At 36.9% G+C, this 26,287-nt stretch overlaps 1 protein-coding gene across 1 annotated transcript; it reads left to right on the forward strand.

Moving 5' to 3' along the window:
* On the forward strand, positions 1 to 26,287 carry LOC131440735 (glucose-induced degradation protein 8-B homolog). The gene is made up of 3 exons (XM_058612266.1): positions 1 to 312; positions 398 to 620; positions 25,568 to 26,287. The coding sequence occupies exons 1-3, from the start codon at positions 195 to 197 to the stop codon at positions 25,911 to 25,913; spliced, it is 687 nt and encodes a 228-aa protein (XP_058468249.1). The 5' UTR covers positions 1 to 194; the 3' UTR covers positions 25,914 to 26,287.

A 26,287-nucleotide genomic window follows, 5' to 3' on the forward strand; every position in this document is an offset into this window, starting at 1 on the left:
TGGTGCCCCGCTTGTTCACAATTTTGTTTGGCATCCATGATAAAGATTTGCCAACAATTAAAATTAGGAAAATCATAGTTTACTTTGAAGGTTCATTATCTAGGCGAAATAATTTTATACACAATTAAACGCGAAAATTGTGCTAAGTGGTTTCTCGTCTATTTAGTTGATAATCGATAAAGTTTAAAAGAAAAATGAGCCTTAATGATAAAAGTGACGGAATTTCTAGAGAAGAATGGCAATCGAGATTGGAAACGTTTCCTTTCAAACAAGACGATATTAATAAGCTCATTATGAACTATTTAGTCACAGGTAAGAGATGAATCTTCATCCTTGCCATTATTGTCCATGCTATCGGAAAATTTTTAGCAGGCTTACAATTTATTTTTCTATGCAGAGGGTTTCAAGGAAGCGGCAGAAAAATTTCAAGCAGAATCTGGTGTGGAGCCATCCGTTGATTTAAGCTCTTTAGATAATAGAATATTAATACGAGAGGCGGTACAGAACGGCCGAATACAGGAGGCAACACATCTTGTAAATCAGTTACACCCGGAGCTGCTCGACAATGATCGCTATCTGTATTTCCATCTTCAACAATTACATCTGATTGAACTAATTCGGTAAATATGTTCAAATAAGTTCATAACAAATTAACACAACGACATATTGCTTGTTTTTTTCGAATTCTGTATAAAATGTTAAAAACGACGAATATAACAATGAGAGATTCTCTTTGTTTACTTTCTCTTAATATTATTACGGAATATTCCTGCATTTTTTGGTAATTTCTTCAGTGCAGATTAAAAGATTATAGCCTTAGTTTTTATCACCGGGCAATAATCAGAGAGAAGGATTACTAAGAGTATCGTAACAGAATGTGTTTGAGTATGTAAAAAAAGATGAGTGTACAAGGAGAGTTACGGCAGCTGTTTGTTATGAATAAACATTTTTAGTGCTCTTCCAAACAAGCAAATGGCCTGTCGAATTCAATATCAGTAAAATAGATGTAAAAGCTTTGTTACACACTTAGAAAATTTCACAGTATTCGGTAATTTTTTACCGAATTTTCAACAGCTGAACGTTCGGTAATCAGTTCGGTAATTGAATTGATTACCGATCGTTCGGTAATTGCTGAACTGTCAAACAACTACCGTAAACTGTAAACCTAGAGTGCCTATAACCAGAGTGACGACATCTCATTCGTAATGTTGGCAACAATTCAAAACATTCCATTAGCTTTACATTGAATTGACAGGTCGTTTGCTCGTTTGGAACTGGTAGCTGTCATTCCAAACGAACAGCTGTCGCCACTCTGATTATAGTCACTCTATGTAAACCAATTGGATCTAACAGATTGTTCGGTAATTTTTGTTTGTTTGTTTTCCTTTGGTTGAAAAATTTTCGGATTTCAAAAAACAACACATATTCACAAAACCGAATGGAGAAAATGGTTTTATTCCACGAGAAATTTAAAAATTGTCAGATGTTCCAACTGACCGGAATTATGAGCGCCCTCCAAAACACTGCACAATCCGTCGAGTTCAACAAAAATTACCCTTGAACGATTTGTGTTGGCAGCAAGTGGACAAGTGATACAAAATTATTTTCTGCCTATAAGTAAACAAAAAGTTGTTAGTGGCTCTAATGTCTTGAATACTTTTATCACCTGTACCTCAATCCATTCGATGAACCCTTCAACATTTTTTTCGTTTGGTTAATAAAAAGATACTCACTGAATAATTTAATAAATATTTGACAGTTAGTTTCATGACAATCAGTTTTCACCGAAGTTCGGTTATTGGAAGATAACTTTACCAAACGGACAGTATGATTTTTACCGTATTCGGCGACTATTCAGGTTTACCGTATCAATTGTATATCTAATACAGAATTCTGTAATGAAAATTTACGTTAAACTGATCGTTCGGTGAAAATTTGCATAATTGTTGTAAAATAAAACCCATGTACCGAAATATCGGTTATTTCTATAGATTACCGAAAAATCTCGTCAAAAATATTACCGAACAAAGAAATTAAATCTTAGTGTGTAGTAAGAATGCATGAAATTCTAGAAATCCTAATCCTAACACTATGTTGGCAGAATAATTTACCTACAACATCTTGACACCACTCTTGGGCAAATACAATATTGCACCGATTGGTATGTTCATAACAATCACACCAGACATCTGAGAGAAATCGAGGTGTAATCTAACTTTGATCGTACTTCCGGAACATTTTTCCACATACAACCATGGGAACGCTCTCAGGACTTTTTCTATACGAAATCGCTCTTTGGGGTAGATTTCTGCCACAGACCATGAAATTAGTCTAAAATTACTAAATTTCAATGTATTTACAAATAAACAGTATAGTTTCATTCCAAAACATATTGCAAAGAAACCTCTATAATAATATTAGAGATCGGTATATTTTTCTTTGAAATATACATTTTTTGTGAAACATGTTCCTAAATACGTCAAAATTATCCTTTTACCTTCATTCTCCTAATACTTCAACATTTTACATTCAATTTTAGATGGATTATCGATGATAAGATGCAACCTATTAAACTTTGGTATTGCATGTTATGAAAATAAAAACATAATTCAGTATAACGGATGTGTTTTGTCTCTTATTCGTGAAGGGAAAAATATCGACATTCCGATACTCGATTCATTTTTTTATCAAATATTTACTTGCACAAACAAGATATACATTGCCAGTGTTTAGTAACTTTGTAGCTAACGGTATCTTTCACATTTTTCTTGGCTTGATATGTGCTTAGATATTTTGCTCCCAGAAAAGTTATCAGATTTCCGTATTTTTCACTTCCAACAAGACACTAACGTAAGGGCTCTCGTGGGCTACATTTCTACTGAGCTATGGGTTAAGTGAAAAAAAATGACGTGCCCCACTAGAGCATTCTAGAGTGGAAAACGATTGAAAAACGGTGTTTGCTTACCTGCTCTTTGTTTTAGACTGGTTAATTAGTCGTTGATTGTATCTTATTGTAATACTAGCTGAATTACCCGGCGTTGCTCGGAAATGTTTCGTGAAGGGAAGGTCGAAAAAAATTCTCGAAGTTGTCCTGCTTAGTGAAATACTCTTGTAGTGAAACATAACTTAGACGGAAACCCGATCGAACAATACTCCGTTCATGTTCAGATTGCGAATGATCAGTGTCCCATCTCAGAACTCACAATAATCATAATTTTCATGGTATTCTCGACAAACTGGGTCAGTTTTATATTTGAACCCTTTTGTTAGAAACATTTGAAACACCTTTCTCTCTATTAATACCTTCTTAGTAACCTCCGAGTTTCATATGTATATGTGCTTGTAACGTACTTCCGTACTTCCTCGTCACAATCGATCTACAATACCTTTGTCTTCCATGGATATAATCACTTGCTACTCCCTCCTCTTTATAAAAATTTTATGACATCATGAATTGTTTAAAATTTTCCATCTGATAATGATTATTTTATAACGAAAGGTTGTTTAACATCATAAATACATTCGTACTATAGAATAACATTTTTATATAATTTATTTTATCAAGGCTTTAACCATTTTGGCCGTTCATCGGGGAGGAAAACTTATGGAATAACGATTCAGTTAATACAAATGTTGTCGTAAACTTATTTCGATTACCTTGAGTCGACAGTTTTTTTTCAATTTACATAATAAAATGCACATTGGTTGTATGATTTCGTCAATTCAGATCAATGTTGAGAATACTTATTCCCCCTCACTCTTGTGAATATTTTTGTGAACCTCACTTAGTTGCTAGAAATATACTGTACTCGTAAAGAAGTACCAATTTTTCGTAAAACCTGATCAATTTTCCCTTTCACTTTCCAAGTCGGGACAATTACCTCACTCTCTCATGTTCATTCACAAAGCACTGTACCAACCAGGAGCTTACATCAATTTACCATTGTCGGTTATCACTCGCCAACGAAGTAGTAGACAAGCTGGCTCGTTACTGCGAGCATGCGCCTCGACTAACTTTGGTCAAAACCGAATAATGTTTCATGGCCCAACAGTCTATAAATATCTACCTAATACTTTGGAACAAATAACGAACATAAACATATTCAAAACTAACCTGAAACAACATTTGAAGTCGAAGATAGCCGATTATATCGTTTAAGTGTATCAGCCGTATAATGCATATTAGATTATATTATACTATGTTACCTGTAGTGATGTCAAACTGTGTTACTAGCGCATGCATTTACTAAACTCATGATTATCAACTTTATCTATTCATTCATGTATTCAAACAAAGTCTTGGCATTACATTCCTTCCGTGGAATTTGGCCTTTCTGTTTCAACAGACTTCGCAGCCGATTCTTAGTGTACAGAATCATTGCATGGCTAGTGCTATGGATCCTACTGGCACTAAGAATTCGTCCAGGTCGGGGCTCGAACATACAACAGCTGGCTTGTAAGACCAGCGCCCTATGCATTGAACCGCCAACCCGGGACATTTGTACATCATGTATTCAAACAATCATTATTTCATCGATCCAGCCACTCGTTCATTCATTCTTTTATTCATTCACTTTCACTCATCCACAATTCATTCATTAGCTTATTCATACATTCATCCATCAAACCATTCATTCATTCACTCATTCACTCATTCATTGACTCAATTATATACTCATCTATTTCTCCACTCTCTCATTAATTAACACTTCAAGTTTCTTTTATTCACATATTATTCCAAATACGTAACGAAAAGATGAGGAGGTTTTTGTGCCCTTTTAAGAGTGTACTGGTCTAACAGTCAGCTCAAAGGGGCTTTTTCCTGCTCCAATAAATGCATAGAAATTTTGTTGTAAATTATTATTAGATTTTTAAGATATTTAAAAGAGCCCCTTAAAAGAAACCGTACATTTCCGTACATCGTGCTCTTGTTTTGTAACAATAGTCTATTGCCTCCTTCGCTTGTAATAACCGTTAATTGTAATACCCTCAGCTTGTTAACATCGTGTTGTAATCTTTTGTTTTGTTGTAAAGTTTTTTAATTTTTTCTAAGCTGAGGTTTGTACATGTGTCCGTTACCAGGGGGCTCCAAACGTGAGCTCTTTGGTGCGGAGGAGTGTGGAGAGCCAATAAAAAAAACAAAAAAAGAGAGAAGACGATTTTTTTGGTTCAAAAGTAACTTTATTCATCAACGTAATCTCTATCAAGAGCAATCATTGTGCTTTAACTTTTCAATACCACTTTTGTAGAACGATTTATCTTTGCCTCAAAATTGGACTTAGTATCAGCGATTGCTTCTTCATTCGTTCAAAATTTCTTACCAGTGAGCACTTTTTTCAGGTCTGCTATCAGCCAGTAGTCGCTAGGAGCCAAATCTGGCGAATACGGTGGGAGCAACTCGAAGTTCAATTCATGTAGTTTTGCCATTGCTTTGATTGACTTGTGATACGGTGTGTTGTCTTGATGAAACAATTTTTTTGCCATATGCGGACGTTTATATGCAATTTTAGCCTTCAAACGCTCCAATAATATTTAGTCTACAAACGCTATATAATATTCATTGTTAGTGGTATTTCCGTTCTCAAGATAGTCGATAAATATTACATCACGGGGATGTCGAGGTATGGGCATTTTCAGCCGGTTGTTGTACTTTCAGGCGCTTTGGACGAAGTTTACCAGATGCTGTCCACTCAGATGACGATCGTTTTGATTTCGGAGTGAAGTGATGAATCCATATTTCATCCATTGTCACATATCGACGCAAAAATCCAGTTTGTTACATTAAACATGGCCAAACACTGCTCAGAATCATCTACACATTTTCGGGTTTGGTCAACAGTGAGCAAACGCGGCACCCACTTTCAACAGAGCTCTCTCATAGTCAAATGCTTATGCAATGCGCCTCATTTGAACGTCCACTGCGTTCTGCAGCATCGGGGTCTCTATGACCACGTTTGAAGTCATAAAAACAACGTTTTATCGTTGTTTCTGATGGAGCGGAGTCTCCATAACACTTTTCAAGCCATTGCTTTACTTGTTCGTATTTATCATTTAGGGATAAGCCAAATTTATTTACCATCAAGCAGGCCCGTATCCAGGATTTCATTTCGGGAGGGGCCCATTACTGAAGATTGCTTATGTATTTAATTCTCGGTGTGCCTTTTACGGCTGTTTTAACATACACTTTTAATTTTTCCACTGGAACTGATATTGTATTACATTTCATTACGTTTACTGTCTTGTTATTTCTGTAACACATGTCTGAGACATTCTAAATAATTATATGTTTTTGATTTCGGGAGGGGCCAGGGCCCCTCGGGTCCCCCCTCTGGGTACGTGACTGCCATCAAGAAGCAGTGAAAAATTGAAACACGAAATTGTCTTGATCCATTGTTCTGAAAATAACAAAAGTAGCGTCACTCTTAGCATAATAACTCACAAACTAATGAATATAATATCATGAAATTTGAACAGCTGTCTTTTAAAGGTTATTATTATTTGAAAAAAGGAGCCTGTAATAAAACTAGCGCCATCTATGTGTTAGGCCCGGGATTTTTCAGCCCATGTGTTAATAAGCCGAAACGTTATGTATTAATTCTCATCGAAAGAAATCAACAAACAACTACAATTGAACAAAGTTGCGGTGACTATAACAAAGAATGATACGACACATTCGTTCGAAAGCAGCTATGGCAGATTATGCAAGAATACGGTTTGATGCGATTGGTCAAAGCAAAGATGGATAAAGTGATATGCGACGTCCAAATGTCTGGGACACTTTCGGTCCATTCGAATCACGAAAACGGGAACGTGCCACTTGAGCCAATTAGTTCTGATTCCTGATTTATAATATACTAGCTGACCCGTCGAACTTCGTTTCGCCCAAAAATAATTTGTTCCCATTTAGCGGAAGATGGGGTAAAACGCACCCCCGAGGCATAATGCACCTTTTGTTTTCCTCAAAAATTACCATTACCATTTTTTTCACTGAAATTTTAATAAAATTGAAAGTCCGCCATAACTACAGATTACTATGAAATTTTGGTAGGGATGGTTCAATCATATCTGGAAAAAAAAACAATTATGTCTCTGTTATAAGTAATTTTTAATGTTCGTTCCATAGTAATTTTCTAGGGTGAGGAAGACGATTTTAATTATGTAACCAGTTCCTTGCCAATCATTCGGGTGACTAAAATTAGTTATAATACAGACGATGTATTTGCAATTTTATAGAAAAGTTGTCAAATTTATCGTCTCATATTTTTGGGAGCAAAACGACCCGAATTGTGTGAGGCAAAATGCTCAAGAATTCGCTTACAATAATTATCCATAAGTTATCAATTTATTGAATAATAGAGAACAATCTTCCACCTGGCAAATATTTCGTCAACGAAAAGTCTAAAGCTTTCTTTAAATAAGAAGAAGAAGCTTTGTGAGAGTGCATATTGCCCCGTGTTTGTCATGAGCTTTAACACATTGCTTTGATGGATGTTTACCCGTTGTTTAAGATCATCCTGCCTCTATGTTCAGATAATCGTCACTTCGCGTAATTTAAAATGTATATTTTTCATGTTTTCCACGATCGAGCGTCATGCTCCGCATATATTTCAATAGACAAGGGGTTTTGGAAAATAAATATTTCAGGTATTTTTCAATGCATTCAGCGAGTATTTGTACGTAATTTTGAGAAATAATGATTACGCAAGATAGTCATGCATGAAACTCTTCCGTGTTATTCTCTATAGGGGAAAGTCTTATAAAGCGCCTCTGCTAGCCAAAATGCCCCCTTTCCTTTCTTAAGCATTGAAGACTTTTCTGAACCAAAGTTTTATCACTAACACTATCTTTTCGTAGGATCTTTCTGCTATGCAAGTTTGGTGGTTGTCGTTTGCAGGAAAGTATGAGAAAACTACAAATTTTTTTTTTTTATATCGTATATTTATACCCGGCTTTAACCTAATTTTGGTCGTTCGCCGGTCTAAAAATTTCATTTGGCAGCTTTTCGATGTAAAGTTTTGCTTCGACTAAATAGATGTTCCATCCGCCATTTCTTTGACATACTGATTATCTCAAAACAGTAACTTTATGGACATTTCAAGAAGCATAATGCATCATTGTTGTGGGATAAAATGTTGTTGTGTGTCATGCCACTGATTTGTTGTGAGACATATTTTATGGCTACTGGGGCATTATGTCTGAGGCGAGCGAAAAAAACTAAGAATGTGGCCGTTTTGGAAAATGTATTTATATCAATCAATTCTCATCTTTTCTATTGGAGTCATTGAAAATTATGTTCCTTATCCGTATTGCAATGAAATACTTACATTCTCGAGGAAAATATATCAATACACTTGGAAATATCTCAATATTTTCTTAAGGGGGGCTTATTATAACACTTTACCCTAGTTAAGATATAGCTACAGGGTGATTTTTTAAGAGCTTGAGAACTTTTTTAAACAATAAAACGCATAAAATTTGCAAAATCTCATCGGTTCTTTATTTTAAACGTTAGATTGGTACATGACATTTACTTTTTGAAGATAATTTCATTTAAATGTTGACCGCGGCTGCGTCAGCAAGAAGTATCTGTGCCAAATTTGATAGCAATCCGTTCGGTAGTTCCGGAGTTGCGCCGTTACAAACATTACACCCTCCTTTTTAAAGGCACTTGCTACATCCACCCCACACGAATACCCTAAGTTGCACAAAAAGTATCTATGGTCTTCAAAAAGTATCGATTCTCGTCAAATTAAACAATTCTTTTCATGACCCCTGTTAAGGATAGTTGCTACGCTCTCTCCCCCATAAAAATACCCTTACAACTATCTCTGAAGAACAAAAAGCAGCTATGCCAAGTGTGATAGCAATCCGTTCAGTAGTGTCGGAGTTATGCCGTTACATCCCCCTTTTTTAATGCAATTGCTACATTGACTCCCCATATCTATCATATCTAAGGTATGGAAAATATTTGCATGATCTTCAAACATTATCGATTCTTGTCAAGTTTCATGAATTTTTTTTCTTGGCCCCTCCTGTTAATGATACTTGCTATGCTTCCTCCCCTATAAAAATACATTTATGACTATTTCTGAAGAGCAAGAAATAACTGTACCAAATTTTAAAGCAATTCGAGCAATAGTTCTGGAGTTATGCCGTTACAAACATTGCACTCCTTTTTAGAGGCACTTACTACACCCTCTCCTAACAGAATATCCTTATAATCTAATCTAAGTTGTGCAAAAAGTGTCTTCAAAAAGTACCGATTCTCGTCAAATTAGATAATATTTTTAATGACCACCTTTGTTAAGGACACTTGCTACGCTCACTCCCCCCATGGAAATATTCTTATAACCATATCTGAAGAGCAAAAAGTACATGTACCAGGTTTAATAGCAATCCGTTAAGTAGTTTTGAAGTTATGCCATTACAAACATTACACCCCATTTTTGAAGGCACTTGCTGCATCTATCCCCCATTAAATTACATCTACGGTATGCAAAATGTTTCTGAGATCTTCAAAAAATATCGGTTTTCATCAAGTTATATGAATTTTTTCATGACCCCTCCTTGGTTATGACACTTGCTACGCTCCCTCCCCCCATAAAAATACGCTTATGACTATCTCTGAAGAGCAAGAAGTACATGTGCCAAGTTTGATAGCAATCCGTTCAGTAATTCCGGAGTTATGCCATTGCAAACATTACACCCCCCTTTTTAAAGGCACTTGCTACATCCACCCCCCATATAGTCATATCTAAGATATGCAAAATGGTTCTACGGTCTTCAAAACGTATCGATTCTTGTCAAGTTATATGAATTTTTCCATGACCCCCCCTTGTTTATGATACTTGCTACGCTCCCTCCCATACAAATATACTCCCTAAACCATCTCTGAAATACAATAAGTGCCTGTGCCAAGTTTGGTGGCAATCCGGTTAGTAGTTTCGGAATTATGCCGTTTTAATATATATATATATATATATATATATATATATATATATATATATATATATATATATATATATATATATATATATATATATATATATATATATATATATATATATATATATATATATATACAAGGTGAGATGAAAAAACTGCAACCAACTTCAGACTGCTGTCATTTCTAAACCGCTCGTCCCACAGCTGTCAGATTTATTCTAGTGACAGCTCATTATATTATTTACAAGCGCACAAAAGCATTTTGGTGGGAATTTTTCAGAAAAAAAGTTATTTGTGATGGAATTCAAGTGTGATAGTGTGATTGCTTTGCATTTGGCTGGAAAACCACAAGTGGCTATCGTTAGAGCCCTCCAGCATTTAAAAGTGAATAAATCTTTTGTGTCTCGTACCATCGCTCGTTACCGTGATACTGGTAGCGTAGCCCGACGTCAAGGAAGTGGACGAAAAAAAACAGCAACATCGGCAGAAATGGTTCGAAAAGTGAAGAAGCGAATTGAACGAAATCCGCGTCGCAGTGGCCGAAAAATGGCTCGTGAGCTGAACATATCGCAATATGCCATTCGGCAAATATTGAAAAATGAGCTTGGACTAAAGCCATTGAAGTTCCAAAAAGTGCAAGATCTTACTGATGCGCAAAAAAAAGTTAGACTCGAAAAAGCTAAAGAGTTGCTTCGCTTGGCCGAAAGTGGTGAACTGCCGAATTTGGTTTTCTCCGATGAGAAACCATTCGTTATCCAGCAGTTTGTAAACAAACAAAATGATCGTGTTTACTTGCCAGAGAGGTCAGCTGAAAATTTGCAACTTCGGTTGGCCACCAGAACTCAAAAGCCGGCCATGGTGATGGTGTGGGCCGCCATAACAGCCGATGGTCGCTCGCCGCTCGTATTCATCGACCGTGGGGTCAAAATAAATGCGCAAATCTATCGCGAAAATATTTTGGAGGGAGTTCTGAAGCCCTGGGCACGCAAACATTTCGGCCGCAGACCTTGGACATTCCAACAGGACTCAGCACCATCGCACTCAGCACGCGCCACCCAAGAATGGTTAAGAAATGAGGTTCCTCGCTTCATTTCCACCGCACAATGGCCACCAAAATCTCCGGATGCCAATCCGTTGGACTATTGTGCCTGGGGTATTTTGGAAAGCAAGGTTGGCACTAAAAAATACCAAAGTGTCGATCATCTCAAGCAAGCGCTTCGCCGAGAATGGGACAAAATACCGCAGAGCCACTTTTGGGCAGCGTGTGATGGTTTCATTGGCCGTTTGAAGGCCATAGTTCGTGCCAAAGGTGGCCAATTCGAACAAATCTAAACCGATTCTCAAATTTGATGTTATTTACGACATTTTTTGCTTTCATTCAATAAAATTTAAAAAAAAATGAAAAAATTATGGCGTTTTACTTTGTTGCAGTTTTTTCATCTCACCTTGTATATATATATATATATATATATATATATATATATATATATATATATATATATATATATATATATATATATATATATATATATATATATATATATATATATATATATATAGATTATATCGCATTCCTAAGAACTGAAGCATCACCGTATTTCTATCTTTCAAAATCAAAGAATAAATTCCACAAATAAAAAACTTGTAGTAGGTAATGCTAGAGACATAACCGCAAGATTGACGTAGGACTGCTGTCGACAAGGGGCAGATCATTTTAAAAATGCACATTTATTTTGGTACATTTCAATTAATATCTCATTAGTTCTGTATAAAATGCTTGAGATTCTGAAAAGAATCGAAGGTTATTATTTTTCCAACTTTCAACACAGTTGACCATTATTTCCACGAGCATAATTCGGTTGCCTCTTGTTTGGTGAACCCTAAATGCGGATTGCAACACTATGGCCCTTAGAACTGTCGATTTGTGTATGTAACATATTCTCTACGTTGTGTTCATATTCTGACTGAATTTTCGCACTTGTTTGAAGCGAAAGCCGCAGTGTAGATCATAGTAGATCAAAAGATCAAAAGATCGATTCTAACGGCTGCTAAAATAACACCATATAGAATTTTGAGGTCAATTTCTTCATTTCGGATGATCATTTTTCATTTTTTATGTATTTTTTCTATTACTCGCACGCAAACGACCAGCAGATGAATGATGTAATCGCGTGATTCATTTCAGACTTCCAAAGCAAAGCCTTGGTACTACATTCCTGTAGTGAAATTTGACCTTCTGTTTCAACAGACTTCGCAGCTGATTCAAAGTGTACAGAACCATTGGGCTAGTACTACGATTCCCTTCCAGATCGGGGCTCGAACATACGACAACTGGTTTGTAAGACCAGCGCCCGCCAACCCGTTACAGATTTCCTACGATATTGATGCTGTTCGGACTTTGTTTTCTGGAATGCTGACTTTATTTGCACTCGTTTGGTACGAATTTCGCACAGCGAAAAGTGCACAAAGCTGACAAAATTATTCTAGATTTGCACTTAAATGATGATTTCTACCTTCTTTTTTTTGTTGTGTCACTAACATAGGCTAAGGCCAGTGATGGCCCATCTTGCCCGTGTATTGTTAGATTATAATTTAATTTTGTGTTTTAATTTCGATTGTGTTTTTTTGCACATGTATTGTTAATTTATTTTCGTATAGGTTATGTTTCGGTGGTATTATTATTTTCGAATATTTTATAATTTTTGATTGTAAATTCTTTTACATTGACTCCCGATGATATTTCGCGACGTCGCCACACAGATTCACTGTAGGACGAGAAAAACTACAAGGATCAGCCCCATGGGGTTGTTCGAGCCATTGATGTGAAACAATTCAACCAAACTTTCTAATGATCTACAATCAAACAGTTCAATCAATCGTCACACTTTCGAATCCGCAATTGCACGAGAGTCTGCCTAGATTGATCTTGATTAGGTACCAACACTGAACATTGTTTGTTTTATAGCCGACGAAATTACACCAATATCCCAAATGTATGCAATTATATCTTTGTGCATACTTGCGATACGGATTTTGATTTTAAAGCTTCTCTTCGCCAAGCTTGTGTTCAAGTTTTGTATGCAAGCAGTTTTTTTATAGCGTTAAGTTTCTCTACCATTCTGCGATTTCGGTTGAAGCGATAAACTTTTTCTCATTATCAATCGAGTTCATCATATATAAATTAGAAATTAATCTTAAACACTCAAAATTTACCCTCATTTATAATTGAAAATACGTGGCTTGATGCATTCAAATCGAATCTTAGGAATATTTCCATTCAAATAATGAAATAATATTAATAATTGATACAAAATATACTGAGCTGTAAGTGTTTAAAACCTGACCACATTTCTACGTGTATTTTTCCTTGAGTTCTTAATTTGCATTCCTATATAGAAAATATAGATGTGTTCCACATCCAAAAAATTTCTTCCGCGAACAGAAATACACAAAATTTTATCGCACTAGTGCGAAACTATATGCTTACACTTTGAGGGCTTCTCCGGAAGTAAATGTTTACCTTCGATTTGCAAAGAAATTCGTTTTCTCGCAGTGCCGGTTAATTCCAAACCAGGGTTGCATTTGTCAGACGAAAAATCTGTAAATCTGTATCGGGACATAAAAAAAACCTGCATTGAAAATGTGTATCTGAAAGTGAACGATCGAAACACTACGAAATGAAAAAGTCTTTAGAACCCAAATTTAAAGAAACCAACACTTTTCTTGGCCTGAATTTTATGATGTAGTTGGAAAAACTCTGGAAGTCTCTCGAAATGATGATTTGATGAAAAACTTATAAAATCCAATCTAAAAGTGAGAATTTAGTTTGATTATTTTCACCTTCGTTTATTATGTATAATGTAATTGGCAATCTTTCCTTTTTTTCAATCTTTCCTACCTTACGTTATGACCGAGGCCATCATCTTTCTATCTTATCAGAAGAAATTTTTGAAAGCATAAGAAATTACGCTACACTAGTTACAAGAAAAATTTAGCATAGCAAACCGGATTTGACCGGGATGTTGTGCCCTTGATATTCTCTTTTATGTTAGTTTTATCCTCTTACTAGAATTAACACAAAATGAGGATAATTGTTTTACTTCGAGAAAAAACAGAACTATTATTTAATGTATTTAAACTCGATCATTAAACAATCAATCTTGGTCATAAATTTATCAGAAAAATATGTAAAATGCTGATTAATCTGAAACAAGGATTCGCTACCATATTGAAAAGTTAGATTGAAAAGAATGTACCACTGAATATGTCATGTTCTTCTGTAGAATGATTCCTGTTATTTCTACCATGTCCATTTGTACACATGCACATGGTAATTTTTTTTTCGCCTCGAACGGTCATCGGGCGCGGCTCGCTTTTTCGAGCGCTCCGCAAGTAATTTATATTTATTTATTTTTTGACGCGTAGCCTACGTCGCGCGCGGGCTTTTTTCATAGCCTTTCGGACAAATTTTATCTAGAATAATGAAGTGCGGTGTAAAATCGTGTGTTAATATTGACGATCGCTTCCTTTGGAAATGCGAATTCTGTGAAAAATCGTACCATTCAGCCTGCATCGGCGTGCAGCGGCATCAAGAAAATTTTATTCTGGCATTTATGGTACCAGTGTGTGCCGACTGTCAACATTTAATAAGGACAGGGGCTGAAACTCTAAAACTACTTCATCTACAGGAGCAACTTCTAAAGCACACAAAAAATCAAACGGAAACGTATCACCGGACCACTGCAGACATGAAAACCCATTACCTGGGAATATTCGACAGTGTCGAGCGCTTGCTCATCGACGTGAAGCAGTCATTGTCCAGTATCAGCAGAAACGACCACAACATTTGCGGTAAAGTAGGTCAGCGCATGCAGTCATTCGAGGCCTCGTTACACAGTGCCATAAAAAACGTTAGCGATTTTAGTAAAGTCAATGACCAGCGAACGGCTTCTTCGCCTCGAAGAAAAATTCTTACTACCTACCAAATCTGAAGTCCCTGCAATAATACCTAACACTATTCTGGAAGAATTGAGGGATGAAGTCAAAGCAATATCGACTTCAATCTCCAGTATCGGAACCAAAGACCAAAATACCAAACCTAAGTCTCTAGCTGAAGAACTCAAAGAGAAGGAAATTCAAACATGCGACAGTGGCTGGCGCTTCATTGGAGGAAAAAAAATCTGGAAACGAGAATGGAACCAGGAAATTATTTTTAGAAAGAAACACTAGAACAAATTATGCAAAATACAGTCCAGTCAATCGAATAATGCGCCATTACAATCAATACTGCGAACATCTTGACCTTACTATGTCAAAAAATCAAATCAAATCTCAGCTTTGTCGTAGAAATAATGGTAGTATGTAAGTGAACATTGTAAACAATTTATATGTAGTCTACATTTGCTTGACGAAATAAATAAATAAATAAATGTTCATAATTTCACAGTACAATGATTGTATATTTTACCATGCCATCTCTGTTGGAGCTAAGGGTTGATATTACTATGCGCATAGTTGTTTTCGATATTTATAACTGGTTTAAACATATCATCGAATTTTACCATAGAATAGTAAAGTACATAGTATGAATTAATTCATCAGTTGAAACTGAATCTAACTTCGTTTCGATTCTAACTTTTGCTGATTAATATGCTTTGGTCGTAGTTAGGATCGATTCTCAGGAATTTTCCGCTTTTTTTACTAAAACAATTGATTTAGGTTTCACGTATTTTATACATTTCGAGGTATTAATGAAAATTTTGTTCACCTTTTTCATTTCGTTTCAAAATATTGTTGAACGTTATATTTATTGGTTTATGTTTCGTTGTTGCTGTTATCAGTCCTTGAAGTTGACTAGTGGTGGAAAAATTGTTATAATATTATTAGTAGAACAGTTTTGGTGTATATTTTACATAAATATCTTACCTGCGGATCAGATTTATTTATTTATTTGGAAGCAGGGAAAAGCCCGGTGGAGATGAAATTTGGCAATCTCTCAGCATAAAACCTCCTCATTATTTGTATCAACAGAATACAATGATCCAACAGATACATTTAGGCTTAACACTAGAATCAAAACTAACAGTTAAAACAAAATTTTTAATACTATAACTAGTTGAAGACACCAAGCATAACAGATTAGTAGTAGTATTCTTGCTAAAAAGATGAGAGAGAGAGAGAGAAGAAAAGTGGATAGATAAATGGAATACGAGAGTTGGTGGAGGGGATGCTAAACGAACGCATGGGTTAAAATCGGCATGTAGATCTAATTAATGATAAAACAAAATGGATGGTGAAAGACAGAAAATAGAGGAAAGAACGACCGGGTTAATTTAGGCGAGCGAAATAGTTAGTTTACAAATGGTACAATATAGGACTTCGATTAAACTGAATTACATTACAAATAGCTGTATAGTATTTGCTTGTAAAATTGCCCTAGCTCTACAACTAGATAGATAAGGAATCACGGAACAATCGCTTTATTGCATTTCGGGATAGATGAAAATCAAAACCATCGGAGCAACTATTAAATAAACGACACATACTAGAAATAGGCTCATTATACCCGTAGTTGGTTCTAGCAGCGGGAATTCTAAGAAACGGGTGTGAACGAAGACTGCGAAGATGAATGTCGAAATTGACCAACCCGTAAGAGATCAGCACAATCGATACGCGATTGTATTAAGTCCGCTATAAAAACGGCCTTGTGAACATTCCTTCGAACAGACAGCAGATCCAAGTCAATAAGGTGGCAGCGATCCAGATCCAGATTGCGAAGAGCGAATCTAATGAATTTACGTTGAATAGCTTCAACACGATCGATGTCAGTTTGGTTATGAGGTGACCAAACAATAGCTGCATATTCGAGGATTGACCGGACCAGTGCACAATTAAGAGCTTTTAAGCAGTGTATGTTACGAAAACTTTTAGCAATTCGAAACATAAAACCTAAGAGTTTGGAAGCCTTTGAAATTACGTAATCGACGTGGTTCTTGAAATCAAGTTTGCTGTCTAAGATTACTCCTAAGTCTTTCACAAACGATTCACGTTTAAGAACGCTTTGCGAGAGGTTGTAGTCATACAAAATTACTGAGCGCTTTCGGGAGAAGGATATAACGGAACATTTGGAGGCATTCAGTACCATCCTGTTGACATGACACCATTTTGCAAAAGCATCAAGTTGAGCTTGTAGAAAGCATGCGTCATTCAGACCATTTATCAGATGATATAGTTTGAAATCATCAGCGAATGATAGCTTGAAACATTTTACAGTGAAGTTGAGATCGTTGAGATAGAGTAAACATATGAACGGTTCTAAATGACTTCCTTGAGGAACTCCAGAACTAACAGCAAATGGTGTTGTTATCCTGTTTCCTATTTTCACAGACATCTCACGACCAGTTGATATGACTGCTTCCATTCCAGTAGAGCACCATTAAAGCCTAGTCTGTCAAGTTTGGCTATTGCTATTTGATGGTGTATTTTATTAAACGCTGCCGTGAAATCAGTGTAAATTGCGTCGACCTGTTTGCGTGATTGTAGGGATCGGATGATAAATGAAGTGAAGGATACTAAATTTGTAGAAGTTGATCGGCATAAATCCGTGTTGCATTTCAGATATGCAGTCGTTGCAATTGTGGGTTAAAAAGTCAAGAATATTTTTTTTCAAATAACTTTGAGACAGCGCAAAGTGAAGCAATTCCGCGATAGTTAGTTATGTCGGATTTGTTGCCTTTTGTCGTGAATACGACTTTCTTTACTATGGGGCGCCTTTTCAAAATTTACCCTCTGGGAGAGTGATAAGTTTTTGATCGTGAATATCTCTTGTTATACTTAACGCAACAACATAATTTTTCCTCCATGCTGTCAGAAATATAATCAGGAATTTGTGATTAAATGTTCAACAGTGTAAAATAACCATAAATAACTCAAAATCTATGTTTTCTCAAACTTTTGGAAACAACGAGAAAAACTCATCACGTTTGCTTGCCTTTTTCGCACCAGGACGACGGTTTTGAGGTAGTCAGGCACATAGCGGTTCCGATGTTTTACTGGCCGAGTGTAATAGGTAAATCTTGACCGAGAATTCACAGAGAAATGACCGTTCATTTTTTCTAGTACTTTAGACGGAACTGGATATCGTGCTGAGGTTCTTCCACCAACATCAGTAATAATGAGGTGGTAAAAACCTCAAATGTTCAGGTGGAATCAATGTTGCTTTTCTTCGCATTTGGACGTCGTGGATAGCAGTAAACCAGCAGTAGCAGAGAACTGAATTTTTAGTTAAATTCAAGAACTAATCTCAGAAACTAGATTCTGGTCCACCTGAATTCTGAAGTTAGTTTTAGGTTCCGAATTTAGTTTCATATTTAAAAATTTTGTTCCAGATTACAAGTTCCGAATTTAAAACTATGACTCTAGAACTCCTATTTCTGGATTTTGAAAATGGTTTCAAATTTAGTTCCTTATTCAGGAACTGGAATCCAGAGATATGATTTAGGATTTTTCAGGATTCATGAACAAAATTCAGGATATGAATTTTAGATCTGGATTCTAAAACTAAATATTAGGTCTGAACACCGAACCTTGATTTGAAAACTGAATTGAAAACCAGAGTTTAATTCCTGAATTTAGTTTCAGAATTTAATTCATCAATTCAGTTTCAGCATTCATTTCCGGAATTCAGAACCTACATGTTGGAACTAAATTGTGAACATGATTTCTGGAACTAGATGCTGGAACTGAATTCAGTTTCTATATCAAGACTTGGAATTCAAGTTCAGAATTTAAATGTATAACGCAATTTGGAAAATTCTAAAAATAACTTCAGTTCCTTACTTCTAGAACTAAATTTAAGACCTGAGTTTTTGATCTAGATTCCGAAAATTTGCAGCTGAATTCGGAGCGTGCCCCAGGTTTATATATTAGTTCTTTAATTTTAACAGTTATAACCATTTAACAAATTATGCAAAACGGTTTTTTAAAGCCACTAAAATATTTCCAAAGGATTTTGAGAAGTTTATTTCTACTAGTATCTAAATCTACAAAACTGTATTTGTTCCGTGTTATTTAATTGTTTGCCGTCAATTAGTTGTACTGTAGTATAGATGCTTCGTTAAAATTCAGGAAGCGAAGCAATGAAAGGTGGAAAATATACACAATCTAATACGAATGATTATCTTTATCCTGAAGTGAGAAAGAAACATGTCAGTTTTATTCGTATTCACGTCCTCCAGTTATGTCTGTGACATTACCCAGCCGCCTTTTTTTAAACACTGGGAAGATATATGACTTCCAGGAATCGGGGAACACTCCCGACTCGAGAGATGCATTGAAAAGTATTGTCAGTGGCGTTAGGAGACTGTTCAGACATCTTTTCAATACTATTGAAGGAATACCATCTGGTCCAGCGATAGTAGAACATTTCAACCTGGAACAAGCCGTATTAATCATGGTCGTTGTGATACGAGGGTGAGGTCCAATAGGGGAACGACGAGGAACGTTAATGACTGTTTCGGATACCTGATCGCTGTTGAGGACTTCTTTAGAGAAAACGCTACTGAAGTGCCTTCGAAATAGATTATAGGTATCGACTAGGGTTGATGACTGAAGTTCACCGAGTTCCATATGAATTGGTAATCCAATTTCCTTACGCTGTTCGTTAACGTGATTCCAAAAGCTTTTAGGGCTATTTTTTAAATTTCGTTGCACACGAAGTAAATAAGCGTGATGCAAAATTTTGTTTAGTCGTTTATAGCGACTATTAAGATACATATAATGAGATCTCAGCTGGAGTGATGGCTTTCAGTCCACCAGACTAACGTGAAGCATCGGATGATGGTGGCGTGATTTAACGAGAGCAGAAGGAGCAGTAAATACGGTACAGGTACTAAGTCCTGACTGACAAAACACAAGTCGAGTAGACGATTGTTGCTATTGTGGATTCCATTTAGTTGCACTAAACCTGCGGTACTGTAGTCGTCCAAGAGTCGTGATGTTGTAATCGTTTTCGATGAGCATGTAGCATCCGGATACAAATATCTGGATGAGCAATTCAAGCCCATTTGATCCATAATTATTGAAAGAGAAGACAAATGTCGTTCTATCATATCAATATAATTTACGCGATCTGGCTGGAAGTAAAGAACGCACAAATAAAGAGTATAATGCGTGAAAGAAAGAGCTATCCAAATTTGTTCTACACTAACAGCATGTGGGAGAGATACCAAGCGACATGTCGATCTACAAGCTATAAGATTTCGATTTCGATTCAGTCTAAAGACAGTATAACTGCTATCAAATATTTAATGAGACAGAGTGTTTTCGTTCAACCAGGTTTCAGTAAGTATCAGTAGATACCAGATAGTTCTGATTTTATTTTTTCCATTTGTACTAGTCACAAAACTTTAAAAAGACGTACAAGAGTACATTCATTCGCGCACGACAAAAGTCTTAATTTGTCATGGCTACTCAATTTCAGCACATAAAATACAATGTTTATGATAATTATAAATTTTAAATCATGTTTAGCCAAAAATCTTGATTGGTTCTTTTCGGCAAGCATTAACTGAGAGAGACGAAAGAAAGGAAATGAAAAGACGGATAGGTAGTCTAGATTGAATCAGTTATAAATTTAGAATGGAAAAGCTAGCCAAGGCAGGCTCATATAAGCATGATCAGATTAAAGAAATGAATTCTATTTTACCTTCCACTTGAGGGGGTCGAACACTAAAAATTCGAGTCCCCAAGTATGCTCGTGTAACAAGTGTAGTTCTTCACCACACTATGCTACTGACACCGGTAAAATAGAATTCAAATCTTCCCGCCTAGATCCGATCACGCGATTATTATTCTCTTACTACTGACACCACAGCTGTGTCCAATGCTTTTTAGACACCAAGTTAGAAGTGCCAAGTGTGCGGAACGAAAGGCTACGAGTAGTTCAAACACAATAGGTAGCGTCCCAGATACTCGGACGTAGCACATCCTTCTATCCATCGTTGCTTTGACCAATCGCGTCAGTTTATCCGGAAAACCGTATTCGTGCATTATCTGCCATAGCTGTTCTCGATCGATTGTGTCATATGCCGCTTTGAAGCCAATGAATAGGTGATGCGTGGGTACGTTTTATTCACGACACTTCTGGAGTACTTGTCTTATCGCGAATATGTGATCCGAAGTCTCGCGGGCTCCAGAAATCCCGCTTGGTACGGCCCTACAGATACCTTAGCTATTGGTGATAGACGACGGCAAAGGATTTGGGAGAGTACCTTGTAGGCGGCGTTCAGCAATGTGATTGCGCGGTAATTGCAACAGTCTAGCTTATCGCCCTTTTTGTAGATGGGACATACCACTCCATCCATCCATTCCTGCGGTAGAATCTCCTCCTCCCAAATCCTAGAAATCATCCAGTGCACCGTTCTAGCCAGTGTCTCTCCTCCATGTTTGAGCAGCTCGCCTGGCAACTGGTCATTGCCCGCGGCTTTGTTGTTCCTCAGCTTTCCGATCTCCTCACTTATCTCCGACAGATCAGGGGCTGGGAATCTGTCGTCGACTGAGCGTACACCCAGATTGATTCCTGTACCGTTCTCTGTATCTTGTGCTTCGCCATTCAGATGCTCGTCATAATACTGCTTCCAGCTGTCGATCACCTCACGTTCGTTCGTGAGAAGGTTACCACTGGTATCTGCACATTTCGGCCTGTGGCGTGTAGCCTCTACGTGAGCGGTTCACCTTCTCATAGAACTTCTGTGTGTCCTTTGCGCGATACAGCTGTTCCATCGCTTCGAGATCTTGGTCTTCCTTGTGGCGCTTTTTCTTCCGGAAAACCGTGTTCTGTCTGTTCCGCGTTTGTCTGTATTGTTCCTCGTTCGCTCTAGTGCGGTGTTGCAGCATCCCTTGCTGTATTCTTCTCTTCGATCAACTGCTGACGTTCGCCGTCAAACTAGTCACTTCCTCGATTCGATAACCTCGTACCTAGAACGGTTGCAGCAGTGCAAAGGCTGCAAAGTTTACGCATTGTTGACCGTTGTCGTTTGTTACCGCGTGCAGGCTCTCCACCCCGATCACAGGCCTGTACATTGCCTCCCGGCCTACCTGAGCATTCATGTCGACGATGACGAGTTTTACATCGCGCCGTGGACAGCTGTTGTAGGTTTGTTCCAGCTGCGCGTAGAATGCTTCCTTCTCGTCATCGGGTCTCGTCTCATGTTGCCCAGTGCACGTTGATGATGATGTAATTGAAGAAACGGTCCTTGATCTTTAATACGCACATTCTATCACTGATTGGCTGTCACCCAATCACGCGCTGGCGCATCTTGCCCAACACTACAAATCCAGTTCCTAGAACATTGGTTGTGCCACAGCTCTGATAGAAGGTAGCCGCACGGTGCCCACTTTTCCACACCTTCTGTCCCGTCCAACAAAGTTCCTGCAGTGCTACGACATCGAAGCCGCGGATTTGAAGCTCATCATGCAGCATTCGGTCGTATCCTGGGAAGCCAAGCGATTTGCAGTTCCATGTGCCAAGCTTCCAATCGTAGTCCTTAGTTCGATGATATTTTGATAATTATTTTATATATTTTATTTATTTCAAATAATTAGATCTACCAAGACAAATCCTGATCATTTCTTGCCCCACTAATATTTCTAATTTTCTGTGACACTACAACAAGGGTGGAACTAACAATCCTTTTTCGGGATCATTGCACTGTTAGCTGCTATATTGGTGAACAGTTTCTCTTATTTTATTTGAAACTAGCTGAATTACCCGGCGTTGCTCGGAAATGTTACGTGAAGGAAAGGTCGAAAAAAATTCTCGAAGTTGTCCTGCTTAGTGAAATACTCTTGTAGTGAAACATAACTTAGACGGCAACTCGATTGAACAATACTCCGTTCATGTTCAGATTGCGAATGATCAGTGTCCCATCTCAGAGCTCACAATAATCATAATTTTCATGGTATTCTCGACAAACTGGGTCAGTTTTATATTTGGACCCCTTTGTTTTAGAAACATTTAAAACACCTTTCTCTCTATTAATACCTTCTTAGTAACCTTCGAGTGCTTGTAACGCACTTCCGTACTTCCTCGTCACATTCGATCTACAATACCTTTGGCTTCCATGGATATAATCACTTGCTACTCCCTCCTCTTTATAAAATTTTTATGACATCATGAATTGTTCAAAATTTTCCATCTGATAATGATTATTTTATAACGAAAGGTTGTTTAATATCATAACTACATTCGTACTATAGAATGACGTTTTTATATAATTTATTTTACCAAGGTTTTAACCATTTTGGCCGTTCATCGGGGAGGAAAACTTATGGCATAACGATTCAGTTAATACAAACGTTGTTGTAAACTTCCATTACCTTGAGTCGAAAGTTTTTTCAATTTGTATAATAAAATGCACATTGGTTGTGTGATTTCGTCAATTCAGATCAATGTTGAGAATACTTATTCCCCCTCACTCTTGTGAATATTTTTGTAAACCTCACTTAGTTGCTAGAAATATACTGTACTCGTAAAGAAGTACCAATTTTTTGTAAAATCCGATCTTTGAATTCCCCGGCAAAATGGAACCAGATCTTTTGAAATTATTTAAAGAAAAATACGACCTTGAAATTCTTGCCACGCTCTTGTTTTATAAAAAATGGGAGATTAAAATTTATTTTCAAAAACCCCTCCTAGTCTAAATGTCGAATCTCTTCAAATTTCGTCATTGACCCTCTCCCTCCATGTTAAGGACACTTCCTACACACTTTCCCCCCTGAAAATGTCCTAATGATCATTTCTGAAGAGCTTCTTTGTGCCAAATTTGATAGCAATCCGTTCAGTAGTTCCGGAGTTGCGCCGTTACAAACTTTACATCTTCTTTTTAGAGGGACGTACTACATCCACCCCACACGAATACCCTAAGTTGCACAAAAAGTATCTATGGTCTTCAAAAAGTATCGATTCTCGTCAAATTGAATAAATTTTTCCATGAACCCTGTTAAGGATAGTTGCTACGCTCTCTCCCCCATAAAAATACCCTTACAACTATCTCTGAAGAGCAAAAAGCAGCTATGCCAAGTGTGATAGCAATCCGTTCAGTAGTGTCGGAGCTATGTCTTTACATACCCCTTTTAAATGCACTTGCTACATCCACTCCCTATATCTATCATATCCAAGGTATGGAAAATGTTTGCATGATCTTCAAAAATAATCGATTCTTGTCAAATTTTATGATTTTTTTTCAAGGCCCCTCCTGTAATGATACTTGCTACGCTTCCTCCCCTATAAAAACACCTTTATGACTATTTCTGAAGAGCAAGAAATAACTGTACAGAATTTTATAGCAATTCGTGCAATAGTTCCGGAGTTATGCCGTTACAAACATTACACTCCTTTTTAAGAGGCAATTACTACACCCTCTCCCCACAGAATATCCTTATAATCTTATTTAAGTTGTGAAAAGAGTGTCTTCAAAAAATACCGATTCTCGTCAAATTAGATAATATTTTTAATGACCACCTTTGTTAAGGACACTTCCCACGCTCCCTCCCCCATGGAAATATTCTTATAACCATCTCTGAAGAGCAAAAAGTACATGTACCAGGTTTGATAGCAATCCGTTAAGTAGTTTTGAAGTTATGCCATTACAAACATTACACCCCCCTTTTTAAAAGCATTTGCTGCATCCATCCCCCACTAAATTATATCTACGGTATGAAAAATGTTTCTAAAATCTTCAACAAATATCGGTTTTCATCAAGTTATATGGATTTTTTCATGAGCCCTCCTTGGTTATGACACTTGCTACGCTCTCTCCCCCCATAAAAATACGCTTATGACCATCTCTGAAGAGCAAGAAGTTCATGTGCCAAGTTTGATAGCAATCCGTTCAGTGATTCCGGAGTTATGCTATTACAAACATTACACTCCCCTTTTTAAAGGCACTTGCTACATCCACCCCCCCATATAATCTTATCTAATATATGCAAAATGTTTCTATGGTCTTAAAAAGTAGCGATTCTCGTCAAATTAGACAAATTTATCATGACCTCCCCCTGTTAAGAACACTTACTACGCTCCCTCCCCCTTTAAAATATCCTTATGACCATCTCAGAAGAGCAAGAAGTATCCGTGCCAAGTTTGGTGGCAATCCGTTCAGTAGTTTCGGAATTATGCTGCTTTAAACATTACACCCCCCTATTTAAAGGCACTTGCTACATCCACCCCCCCTATAGTCATATCTAAGGTATGCAAAATGGTTCTACGGTCTTCAAAACGTATCCATTCTTGTCAAGTTATATGAATTTTTCCATGACCCCCCCCCTTGTTTATGACACTTGCTACGCTCCCTCCCATATAAATATACTCCCTAAACCATCTCTGAAATGCAAGAAGTACCTGTGCCAAGTTTGGTGGCAATCCGTTCAGTAGTTTCGAAGTTATCGCGTTACAAACATACAAACTTACATCCATTTTTATATATATAGATAGATTTCTTATTTAATTCATTATATTAATCAAATCAATAGAAAAATTTAAAAAAAAATACGAAGAAGACTACACCAATAGATAGACTTTTCGTTATCGCATTATTAATTTTGGTAATTTTTGATTTTCCAGTGCTGGCAAAATTGAAGAGGCCTTGACGTTTGCCCAAACGCAGATTTCCGAAGCAGGCGAAAGTAATCCCGAAGTCCTAAATGAACTGGAACGGACACTTGCACTTTTAGCTTTTGAAAAACCTCAGAATAGTCCATTTGCGGACCTCCTCGATCAGACACACCGACAAAAAGTGGCTAGTGAGTTGAATGCAGCAATACTCAAAATGGAACACCAGGAGCAGTCCAGTCCTCGTATGATCAACGTTCTTAAACTGATCTTATGGGCTCAAGCCGAACTAGATCGGAAAAATGTTAAGTACCCAAAAATGATTGATTTAGCAACGGCTACAATTGATCCGAAATAAAACTACAATTAGAATTACGAAACGTTGATCAACTATTTTCTGCTTAATATTGGAATATTAATCTGATTTTATGGTTTCATTTATGTTCGATAAGTACATGCAAATCGATTCTATTGGAAATGCTAAGAGTGTAGAATAAAACTGAGAATTTCGTCATATTACAAGGCATTATAAAATGCATATTTCATTTAAAAGCTCATAAGTTTCATGTTTCCATATCCTTGACGTCATCTCTAAAAGTATGCAATGAGTGGCTCAATGTAACCATAAGGTAACAAATCGGAAATTTCTAACAACATTTTCTCTATAAACCGCTGAATATTGTGCACTTAAGTGAAATTTTCATCAAAAATAAAGCCGTAGTATTTATTGGA

The sequence above is a fragment of the Malaya genurostris genome, chromosome 1 (assembly GCF_030247185.1).
Source record: "Malaya genurostris strain Urasoe2022 chromosome 1, Malgen_1.1, whole genome shotgun sequence".
In the NCBI taxonomy this organism is placed as follows: Eukaryota; Metazoa; Arthropoda; class Insecta; order Diptera; family Culicidae; genus Malaya; species Malaya genurostris.

Bases quoted from the DNA above. Each gene is read 5' to 3' on its own strand.
- LOC131440735 (XM_058612266.1), top strand. From the start codon at position 195: ATGAGCCTTAATGATAAAAGTGACGGAATTTCTAGAGAAGAATGGCAA. The intron at 313-397 runs GTAAGAGATGAA...TTTTCTATGCAG, and splicing joins TATGAACTATTTAGTCACAG to AGGGTTTCAAGGAAGCGGCA. The intron at 621-25,567 runs GTAAATATGTTC...TTGATTTTCCAG, and splicing joins CATCTGATTGAACTAATTCG to TGCTGGCAAAATTGAAGAGG.